At 37.7% G+C, this 11,540-nt stretch overlaps 1 protein-coding gene across 5 annotated transcripts; it reads right to left on the bottom strand.

Annotated features, from left to right (window-relative positions):
* Window positions 1-1,372: 1,372 nt before the first annotated feature.
* LOC104104267 (tubby-like F-box protein 5) lies at window positions 1,373-4,840 on the bottom strand. 5 transcript variants are annotated; one of them, XM_033658199.2, is made up of 6 exons: window positions 4,213-4,443; window positions 3,728-3,878; window positions 3,218-3,593; window positions 3,029-3,116; window positions 2,333-2,462; window positions 1,373-2,205 (listed from the first exon to the last, which is right to left on the bottom strand). In XM_033658199.2, the coding sequence occupies exons 3-6, from the start codon at window positions 3,563-3,565 to the stop codon at window positions 1,536-1,538; spliced, it is 1,236 nt and encodes a 411-aa protein (XP_033514090.1). In that variant the 5' UTR covers window positions 3,566-3,593; window positions 3,728-3,878; window positions 4,213-4,443; the 3' UTR covers window positions 1,373-1,535. The 5 variants fall into 5 exon arrangements, with proteins under 5 accessions (XP_033514090.1, XP_009610594.1, XP_009610596.1 ...); XM_009612299.4 differs by lacking the exons at window positions 3,728-3,878; window positions 4,213-4,443 and adding an exon at window positions 4,615-4,840; XM_009612301.4 differs by lacking the exon at window positions 3,728-3,878 and having other exon boundaries at window positions 3,218-3,588; window positions 4,213-4,818.
* Window positions 4,841-11,540: the final 6,700 nt, after the last annotated feature.

Below are 11,540 nucleotides of genomic sequence, written 5' to 3'. Positions count from 1 at the left end.
CGAAGCGACAGAATCAATCAGAAAAAGCGCACGAAACGAAGCAACGTATCGGGAAATCACGTCATAATGACGCATGTCGCCATGACGTCATCCTGATTCGTAGGACATATAACCCCATAAGTTATGGTTCATAAAGGAACACGCTGCCCACTCGCACCAATCTTCACGACTCGTTCAGGTCGTCCAAATGCTTCGGCCACGTTACACAATATCCGCTCATCGAGCCCGCCTGAGGCCGGCTTCAATAAGTGGAGGGACAAACTATATAGGTCAAAATCTGTCCTAGAATATTTAGGGTAATATAGCATTAAGGAAAAAGTTAGTCTAGGTCGGTCAGGGAGCAGCGAGATTCGTAGCCGAGATTTCAACAATGACCGAAGCTTATAATTGAGAAATCTTCGAGGGCTAACACACGCAATTCAAAACTCGGCAAATAATAAATCCTTTATTTTATTCTTCTCTATTTAAATATCATGATTTTGTCTTGTCTGCGACAATGTTCGACTTTCGACTTTCGAGCCCATAACGTGTCCCTAACCAACACATCACTACTTACTACTCTACAACTCTTAAAATAAAAAATGAAATGGAATTCAAATTGGTCGAGAAAAAGAACCGCGCTAGTCGGAATTTGGGAAAAGATAGAGAGCTCTCTAGGCTCTCCTGATCAAATTGAGAGTTCGCTTTGCCAGTCCATGAATATGCCGCACCCAGCAGTTCGAGGAGTTGGCCAGATACGGGTCGAAGCCCTGCCTCGAAAAAGTCAGGACGTTTATAGTTGGAAATTCCAACTCGAAGGCCCTAGTACTACTGACTTTGCACCAGAAACAATTGAAGCCTTTTTTCGGCATCCCTTCTCAGACGTCTTATTCCTTGCCTTAGTAATGTGCAGACGTCTTATTCCTTGCCTTAGTAATGTGCAATCAGCTACTTGGCACCTTCCCTTATTCTCCTTCCTTTCCTTTTAGATCTGAGGTAGTACTAATTAATGCTTGAATTGCTCCTATTAGAAATATTGTGTGCTCTTACCATTACACTAAAGCCTCAAGGTGGAGGATCACAAGCAGTATACATGTCATAAATTAGATACATCATACAATATTTAGCATTATAAGCTGTATTAATATACTAGAATGCCAGTGAATTTATTCAACAAAGAATGACAAAATCCTGGTCAACCTTTTAATTTCTTTTCTTTTTTTTAATTATTTTTTCCTGATCAACCTGTTTTTGAAAACAATAAAATGCAAATTGGATTGAGCTGAATTTAGATCATTTTCTATCTATATCTCAAACCAGGATTACATCAAAATATGTTCCTGATCTTAATGACACAAATTAACAAGAATAGATTTACTTTCCAGGAAAAGTATTTAAATCAAACTGTTAGATATATACTGCATGTATATATTGATATTCTCATTCATAAATATTGCGGCGCATTGGCAACTTCTCAGAGAAATATAAACATCAATTCAGAACATTATCCAGAAACCAAGAAACAAAAATTATCATGAATTACATTCTGCACGAAATCATTCGCATGCTGGTTTCGTGTCAAAGCTGCTCAAGCAGATTGCGAAAGCTTGGAAGGCAGATAGCGGGTAGCAGTAATCCATGGTGAAGATATCTTTTCCGATTTTGCCAAATTGCAATATTACTGTTTCTTGTACTGCAACTGGTATATTCTGAGAAGGATCAACTGCTGTCGCGAGCTGAAAGTTTTTCACAGACGCCACTGTAACGCGACCTTTAAAATTTAGGCACCAGCACTGCAATTGTTCATGCCATCTAGGGGCCTTGTTTTTTAGCACGAGTGGCTCTCGAGAAAGCAGTGACATCGTTGAGCTTGAAAAGCCAGGCAAGCTGATATCTACAATTGGCTCCTTTGATTTTGAGACTGGTGGGGGAGATGACTTCTCGTCAAAAGATTGTGGGAATGATTTAGGTGTTGGAGCGCTGCCTCCCTTTTGTATAGAGGAGAAAGGGATAGAATGCATGGCGCAATGCATTCTCCTAGGTCCTCTTGTTCGGAGAACATTGAGTTCATAGTTAATGGTGGCGACACTGTAGTTGCACGCAGGTACTGTCGGAGAAACTTGCTTCACACTGAATCGTCGACTAAGTTGACCGCAATGTTGAATCGCTGCATCACTTGGAGGTTGGCTATCATATACGATGAACTTGGTCCCAAGAAAGTTAGATCTGGTAAAATTATTTCGTAAACTATTAAAACAAAATGAAAGGAAATACAAGTTTTTCTTTTTTCAACATTCTGAAGGACGGTGAGGTATATGCTATGGAAATAATTTAACAGTATGTGGAAACTTGCCTCAGTTTTCCAACATATGTACTGCTAGCTCGAGAAAAATCGTCCCCAACCAATGAAATTACAAATTCTGTGCTTGTTGCCCTTCTGGTCCTTTTGGCAGCCAGCAATAGCTTATCGCTTTCATCTTCAGCTGTCATGAAGTAACACATCAGATGTGAGAACATTAGACCACCAACACTAAGAAGAAGCTATAAAAAAGTTTCACAATTCTCGTTCTGCATATTAACTTGAACAATGTCTTCTATCAACCTAAGTCTAAGTTATCCATCAAAATACAACAACAATCACAACAGCAACATACTCAGTGTAATCCCACATTGTGGGGTCTGGAGAGGGTAAAGTGTATGCAGACCTTACCCCTATCTTGGGAGGGGGAGGTGGGGTAGAGAGGCTTTTCTCGAGAAGTTATCCATCCAAATACCAATCAAAAATTATCCACCAACATAAATGTTATAGAAACTTATAATCTTAGCTTCATTCATAGGTTAAGTTCACAAGGTGGATCTTGAAGCTGGTTCCAAGGCAGTAGAATCATAGAACAAACTCGTAACTTTAGAAGACAAATTTCGTTCACTGATCAACTATGTAGGTAGATCTTAAAGCTGATTACAAGGCATACAATCATTGAAGATGCTCTGGTAATATTAAAGTGTCAAAGAAGAAAAGGAGAAAGGTCAACAGAAACGTGTGAATTACATGGAGTCAAACCGAAGTAGAGGCGATAAACTGAATTAGCTCTGTCCCGCTTTATAAAGCAATGAATTGGGGATTCACGGGGACCCGGCTGTTACAAAGCAGAAACAGAAAAAGAATGATCTCTCGGTTTTACTTTTTTGTAAGCGGCAATAGGAATAAGATAATCATCGAATGGATTAAGGAAAATACCTGCTTCAGTGAAATGGGAAAGGTAAGCCTACCACATTCCTCGGGAGTCTTGACAATTTCTTTAGTAACTTCCCTCCATGACTTACAAACAGAAGCACAAAAGACTACAACGGTCCGAGCAGGCCACGACGTCTCACTCTCTTCAACCCTGCGGATAATATCCAATAGCAATTCTGATGGTAAATTTGCCCATTGGCCTTGTTGATCAGGATCAAAATGTGACACTTCAGGTGCTATATGTGATCGGGTTCTGTTTCGCCAACGCCTTCCTTCCATTCCCCTCCTTGATATACTCCCTATCCCATCTTTCATCTCTCTCAGCTCACGGACAATGCTCTTGAACGACATCTCTATTTATCACATTAACAAGCCTTTCCTACAATGGAATGGCAAAAAGTTTAGAACAATCAAAAAACATTTAGAATAGTGCAGCCCGGTGCACTAAGCTCCCGTTATGAGCGGGGTCCGAGGAAGGTCTGGACCACAAGGGTCTACTGTACACAGCCTTACCCTGCATTTTTGCAAGAGGCCGTTTTCTCGGCTCGAACCCGTGACCTCCTGGTCACATGGCAGCAACTTTACCAGTTACGCCAAGGCTCCCCTTCAACATTTAGAACAGTGAAAATGAGAATTACTTTGGCCCGGTTCAACCATCATATTCCTGCTTATCAAGAAAAACTTTCAAGAATTTACTACTTTTGACAACATAAACTGTTTTTAACTAGAACTAGAAGATCTGACACTACAAGGTTTAGCCTTTATCAATAACTCATCAACTACGCCTTAATCCCAAACAAAGTCGGGGCCGGCTATATGGATCCTCCGCACCATTTCATTCTATTTGGGTCCAAATCATTCCAATGTACATGGAAAAAAAAAACACTATTTGCTCAATTTCTAGCACAGCTCTAGACTAAAATTCAAAACTTTATTACAAGATAACTGTTACAAATTCAAAAGTTAAGCATTAATAAAACACCCACAATTCAAAATACCTGTCTCCACAAAGGCAAATAGATATTTGCACAATTTCTACCACAGCTCAAGAATAGGAAAATCAAAATCAAAATCAAAACTTATTAGAAATTAAACTGTTCCCAGTTCAAAAATTGAGCAACATTAATACACCACAAAGGCAAATTAATACAAAACAGAAATACAAAAAATGGGCTTCAGATCCTTAACATGAAATGAGAAAAAAGACCAAAAAAAAAAAAAAAAAAAAAAAGAGGAGGAGAAAAAGGCCAAAAAAAGATGAAAACGTTAAATCTGGAAGGAAAACTCCAAACTTCAAACAGAAAGAAACACACCAACAAAAACCAAAAATGGGTCTGAAATAGGGGGGAAGAGAAAGAAGAAGGAAAAAAAACCCTGAGAAATGAGTTGCAAAAAATTACTCCTATAATATTTGATGAGAGAAAGCTCAAGAATGTAGAGATCTGAAGAACGGTAGATTAGTCTTTTTCCATTCCGAGGGGTTCTCACATCGCCAGAAACTGCCAGTGGCACCACCAACTCCGCCGTAATCTCCGCCCACCCAAGTTGAAGAGCTTTCCAACGTGGTATGCATCAAAAAGTTTTCCCTTTAAGTTGCAGACTTTGGACCTCACCTAGTGACTCCCCTCATATAAACTCTTTTTAATCCACTATTATATTACTCTTTTTAATTTTTTCTTTTAAATAGAAAATAGTTAATAATAGTCTTTTATGTGGTACACTTTTTCTTAAATCTATCCAAAAAAAAAAAGATATATTTTTATATTTAAAAATAATTTAACTTTAAAATTTTTATTTTATAACAATATAAGTGTCTATGACTTATTTTAAATCACAAATAAAAGTCTTTGACAAAAGAAAATTGTTCAAGTGGTAAACTACTTTTTTGAAGTCGCTTAAATATTATTTTCATTGTCACTAATAAAATATGGAGCAGCAAGTAAATTATTATTTTAGCTTCTAAGTTTAATTCTCTTCGAATCGCTCCGTTTGTTTGTCAGGATAAGGTTCTACAAGCTTATAAAAAATATGTATTAACAATAAGAGTAATTTGACTAATTTATCCTTTATTAATTCTTTAATCTTTATCGATTTGCATGCCTCTTAATTCTAGAATAATTAATACTAATGGTAAAGTAGAAAAAAATATTAATGCCCTCTTAATCTTTTAAAATGACAAGTACTTGGGAACAATTATTTTTGGGATATATATAACAACTATAAGGGTAGCAGATATGAGTGTCAATGGATATTTAAAAATCAATTAAACCGACCGAATCTTATTGTACCGTACCGAATGAATTTTTAGGTTTCTTTTAATAAAATCGATAAAGCATTAAATTTTTCTTTGGACCTTGGAATTATGAAAACGGTTACAAGTCAACGAGTAATTTAACTTAAAATATTAATTCCTAAACCTATTATGCTACTTCTATTTAAACTAAGTTATTTCCAGCATCTTCATTAGCAAGACACAAAGTATTTTAGTGATTATGACTAGCAAACTACAATGTATTGAATATGTTTCCTTTCATATAATTTAGATTTATCTTTTTGAATATTTAATCTTCTATAGACTTTATTCTTGAGTCTCAGTTTGGTTAATATCTTTCCACACGTGTGATTTATATTTTTTTTGTCTTTGCTTGGTTTCTTTTACGTTGTTATAGAATAGTTGATGGATCTATACTCTGGCCATCTTTTATGTTTTTTTAATTCATTACCCTTTAAATAATAAAAATTTCTAGAGAGTTTTGTTAAGTCTTATAAAAGAACATATGTTATTGCATTCTAGTTCTACTGATGACTTTTACATGACATTTAAAAAAAATACCGAAAATTAACCGAACCGTACCGATATCGAAGAGAAACTGACATGATTAGGACAGTTTTGAAAAGTCTAATTTTGGTTATACATAATAGAATAACCGAAAAATTGATATGGTATAAATTTTATAAAATAATCGGTCGAACAGAACCATTGACACCCTTATTCAATAGCAAGACATAAGCTATTCTAGTCGTTATGAGTAGCAAACTATAATGTATTGAATATGTTTCCTTTCGTATGACTTAAATTTATTTTATTGAATATTTAATCTTCCATAGACTTTATCCTTGAGTTCCAACTTGGGTAATATCTTTTCACTCGTGTGATTTATATTTTCTTTATCTTTGTTTAGTTTCTTTTACACTATTGTAGAATAGATGATGGATCTAACTCTAGCCATCTTTCATATTTTCTTAATTCATCACCCTTTGAACAATAAAAATGTCTAGAAAGTTTTACTAAGTCCGATAAAAGTACGTTTGTTATTGCATTCTACTTTTACTAGTGACTTTTACACGACTTTAAAAAAAATATCAAAAATTAACGGAACCGTACCGAAGAGAAACTGATATGATTGGGACAGTATCGAAAAGTCTAATTTTGGTTATGCATGATTAAATAATCAAAAGAATTGATATGATATAAATTTTATAAAATAATCGATCGAACCGAACCATTGACACACCTAGCAGCAGAGAGAGAGTATTTCTTTTTGGTAAAAAAGATCCTAGAATGTTTGACACTAAATTGTTTTTATACAACTTTAATGAGCGTGAAGAGTACAAATGAAAATCTACGAATATAAAACATATACTACTTGAAAAGGTACAATGATCCTTAATGTAACGAGTTAATCGGTCGTTTTGAGTATTTGCACTTCGCTCGGTAGTTTACGAGCGTGAGTAGCTCTGTATGATGTATTTTGATTTGTGTGAATCGTTGATTTTGGTTTTCAGGTTATTCGAGACTAATTTGGAAGAATGATTCTCAACTAGGGAGCTTTAAAGTGGAAAAGTTGACCAAATTTGACTTTTTATAAATTTGAACCAGGAACGGAGTTTTGATGGTTCCGGTAGGGATATACCATTCAGTTGTTGTTGGGCTTATTCGTGTTCTGAAACAATCTATGAGTTACACTTCTATACTACGCGGAGTTGTGATTCGTTGGTTATAAGCACACCTGGTGCAGTTCTATTTGGGCTTTATAGCGGAATTTGAGCGAGATGAGTAATTGGGTATTGCATGGTCGATGGCGTATAAGTTATGTTCTTTTGGGTTTTGTGTGGCATTGTGTCATCTGCTTCTTCATGGTTATGGTAATGCACTTAGAGTACTTGATGTCGAATTGAGCGTGGTTATTGATTTTGAGCATGGGGGCTGAGGTATTTCATATGAACCAATGTTTGGATGTGGCACGCATTGTAGCGGAGTTATGTTGAGATATGATCCCTTGTGTTAGATTCGTGTGTTTTGGTTCTACGGTGTGTGATAGATTCTTAGCATTGCGTTGTGGTGGTACTCGTTGAGCTTGTGGGACAGTTCTCTCGTCTGAGTCATTTTTTTCAGGATTGAATATATTTGGAATGTTTCTTATTGGAGCACGGATTGCACGGGCTATGGCTTTAGATTGTATTGATGTGTCATGTTACTAGAGTGGTCGTGTTGGATGAGATGAGGTCATTAGACCTACAATGGATACTATCAGAATAGATTACGGCATGGTTGGAAGGATAATATCGAAAGTCATCTTAGAAATTTGCTATAGTTCTTGTCGAAGGAGAGGGAGTTCCATGACTGGTTGATCTGATGAATGGTTATGAGTTTCTGCGTGTTCCTTTCATCATCGGTAGCGTACGCATGTTTCAGAATGGAGTCTTGTTTGATATGAGGTTTATTACCGGCATTGGGTTGTTTTGAGCAGCTACTGTGATTAGAAATCATTGCTTTGAGTATCTGTTTTATGTGATATATCATGCAATTGTATCTTGGGTTATGGTTGTGGCTTGGTACAACTTGTTCAGACTTATACATGGTGTAGGTTGTGAGATTCAGATCTTATAAGAAATTTCGAATGTTAGAAGTTAGATTCTAAGGCTTGTGGGCTAGGTTGAATTGAGAAATATCAGTTATGTTGTGTTATCGGACCTGTATGGGTTAGGGTGACGTAGGATCACCCCCGGGTATGTGCATGGCAAGGTTATACGGCGGTTTGATGGCTTTGAGAACAACTATGGACACGTTCGAGGACGAACGTATGTTTAAGTGGGGGAGAATGTAACGACCTAACCGGTCATTTAAGGCATTTGCACTTTGCTCGGTAGTTTACGGGTGTGAGTAGCTCCGTATAATGTATTTTGATTTGTGTGAATTATTAGTTTTGGTTTTCAGGTTATTCGGGACTGATTTGGAAGAATGATTATCAACTAGGGAGTTTTAAAGTGGGAGAGTTGACTAAGTTTGACTTTTTATAAATTTGAACTCCGGAACGGAGTTTTGATGGTTCTGGTAGGTCCGTTGGGTGATTTTGGAATTAGGAGCACGTCCGGATTGTGATTTGGAGGTCCGTAGTAGAATTTGGCTTGAAATGGCGAAAGTTGGGTTTTTGGAAAGTTTGACCGGGAATGGACTTTTTGATATCGGATTCGGATTGTGATTTCGGGAATTTGAATAGCTTCGTTATGTTATTTGGGATTTGTGCGCAAAATTTAAAGTCATTCCGGATTTATTTGCTATGTTTCGGCACGAGTTATTGAATTTGAAAGTTCAAAGTTCATAGATTTCGATTTGAGGTGTGATTAATCATTTTTATATTGTTATATGTGTTTTGAGGACTCGAGTAGGTCTGTATTGCGTTATGGTACTTGTTGGTATATTCGGACGGGGTCCCGAGTGGCTCGGATGAGTTTTGGACGAGGTTCAGATCTTTTTCACTTCTTGTTGCATTGCTAAAGGTTGCTGGTTCTGGTATGATCGCACCTGCGGTTGGTTTGAGCAGGTGCAATGGCCGCAAAAGTGACAAAGGCATCGTAGATGCTAGATGAGAGCTGGATGAGGAGGCCCACAGAAGCGGAGAAAAGGGCGCAGGTGCGGATGCGCATGTGCATCGAGTGGAAACGCAAGTGCGAGTGTCTTCGCAGATGCGGAGTTTGATACCGCAGGTGCAGAGATTGCTGGACAAGGCCATTTTTCGCAGATGCAATGTTTTTCCGCAAAACCGGTGGTCGCATGTGCGACGAATTGTCCGCAAATACGGAAATCACTGGGCAGAATCTATAACTCGAGGTCTTTGGTTTTTATCTTCATTTTAGGATTTTAGAGCTCGGATTGGGCGACTTTGGAGAGGAGATTTTCAACACAACTTGGGGTAAGTGTTCTCTACTCATTTTTGATCTTATATCACGAATCTACCTTCGTTTTTGGTAATTGGATTGTGAATTTTATAGAGTAAATGGGGGGGGTTTGGCCTAAAGTTTCATAATATGAATTTTTGAGTTATGAACATCGAATTGGAGTCGGATTTGAGTGAAACTAGTATGGTTGAACTCGTAATTGAATGGGTTGTCGGATTTTGTGAGTTTTGTCGGGCTCTGAGGTGCGGGCCTGGGTTGGACGTTTTGGCTGATTTTGGGCTTTTGATTAAAGATTCGACCTTTTTCATTTGGAATTGTTTCCTTGGGCTTTATTTGATGTATTTGAGTTTCTTTTGGATAGTTTTGAGCCGTTCGGAGGTCGCTACGCGCGTGATGGTATCCTTAGAGCATCGCTTGGCTTGCTCGGCATTGGTATTGGCATGTTCGAGGTAAGTAACTCTTCTAAACTTAGTGTTGAGGTATGAAACCCCGAAATACGTGTTATGTGATTGGTATCGAGGTAACGCACATGCTAGGTGACTGGCGTGTGGGCGTGCACTAAGTGAATTGGGTCTCTGTTGTTTTCATGGCAGTGTATAGTAGCCCTATTTTGTTAATATCCGTGTTTTCACCATGCGATAAAGTAAATAAGCTGTCAATCATGATAGATATCATGTTTAGGCTTTATGCCGATATTGTTGGGACCCATAGTAGTCGTTTCTTGCTGTCATTTCACTGATTTCATTGATATTTCGTACTTAGTCATATTCATACATTCATATCACATCTTAGTCTCATTTGTTATTTATTGATACATCATATCAGTGTTGTCGGGCTAGTTTTATGACATTGTGAGCCCGTGAGTGAGATCGGAGAGATTGATGACTAAGTGAGGCCGGGGGACTATTTGTGAGTATATTGATACTATAGCATGTGAGTTGTCCATGCAAATCCAGTTATTAATATTATAGCACGTGAGTTGTCCGTGCGGATTATAGCGTTTGGGCTGTAGGAGCCCCTCTGGAGTCTGTACACCCCCAGTGAGCGTAGTTGATTATATTGAGGGATGGATCTTCCCTGGACATGGATCTTGTCTGAAGCATTTATATACCCGGAGATGGATCTTCTCCATGGAGCTGGATTGGCCTTCCTCGGTACTGAGTGACTGATGGTCAGTGATGTATATATTTCGGGATGGATCTTCCTTGGGTCGTATGGTCCATATACAGTACCGATGGGTTGAGCATGGTGAGTAAAAAGTGTGAGACAACGAGATTGAGTACTCTGAGAGTGTGAGTACATGATTCATCTCTGAGATACATGGCATTGACATGCACACATGACATACATGCATAGAGATGTATTTTTTCTCATGTTGTACGGTATCACGTCATTCATGACTTTTTACACACATTGATATGTGGGCATAGAGAGGTATTTCACACTTGCTATCTGAAAAGAAAATGAAACATCTTATTAATTGTGGAAAGGATATTTGGAAAAATTACAGTATTCAAACTTACTTGTATTTTAGGCATTTTTCGGTTAAAGATTTGGGTTTTCACTAAGATACTTGAAAAGCATGACTATTTTCTAGAACTGTGAACGAGCTGAGCATTTTTAGTTCTGAGATACATCTTTTATTACTTGTATTATGTTGTTATGAACTGTTGTGGGATATTGGTATTGGACCCGACCTTGTGTTAGCTCGTCACTACTTTCAACCTAAGGTTATGTTTGTTAGTTACTGAGTACATGGAGTTGGTTGTACCTGTACTACACTTCTGCACCTTACGTGCAGATGTTGGTTGTTGATGTTGCTGTGTTCGATGAGAGCTGGATTGAAGATGTACATGCGTCCCGGTTGTAGCTGCACCTTGTTCGTGGTAGCTTTAGATCTATAAAACTCTGTTTATGTACTTTTCAAACAAACGATGTATTTATTTCATTTCGGCTTTGTAAACTCTATTCTTAGGAGCTCATGATTTGTACTACCAATCCTTGGGAAATGTATAAAATTCAGTAAATTACTATCGGTTATTTGTCTTGTTAATATCATTAGAATTAGATAGTTACTAGTTGGCTTACCTAGCGGGTTGGGTTAGGTGCCATCACGACTAGTGGATTTGGTGTCGTGACAAGTCGG

Source organism: Nicotiana tomentosiformis, chromosome 9 (genome assembly GCF_000390325.3).
Source record: "Nicotiana tomentosiformis chromosome 9, ASM39032v3, whole genome shotgun sequence".
NCBI lineage: Eukaryota > Viridiplantae > Streptophyta > Magnoliopsida > Solanales > Solanaceae > Nicotiana > Nicotiana tomentosiformis.
The sequence above is the reverse complement of the archived record's forward strand: the minus strand, read 5'-3'. Positions and strand labels throughout refer to the sequence as shown.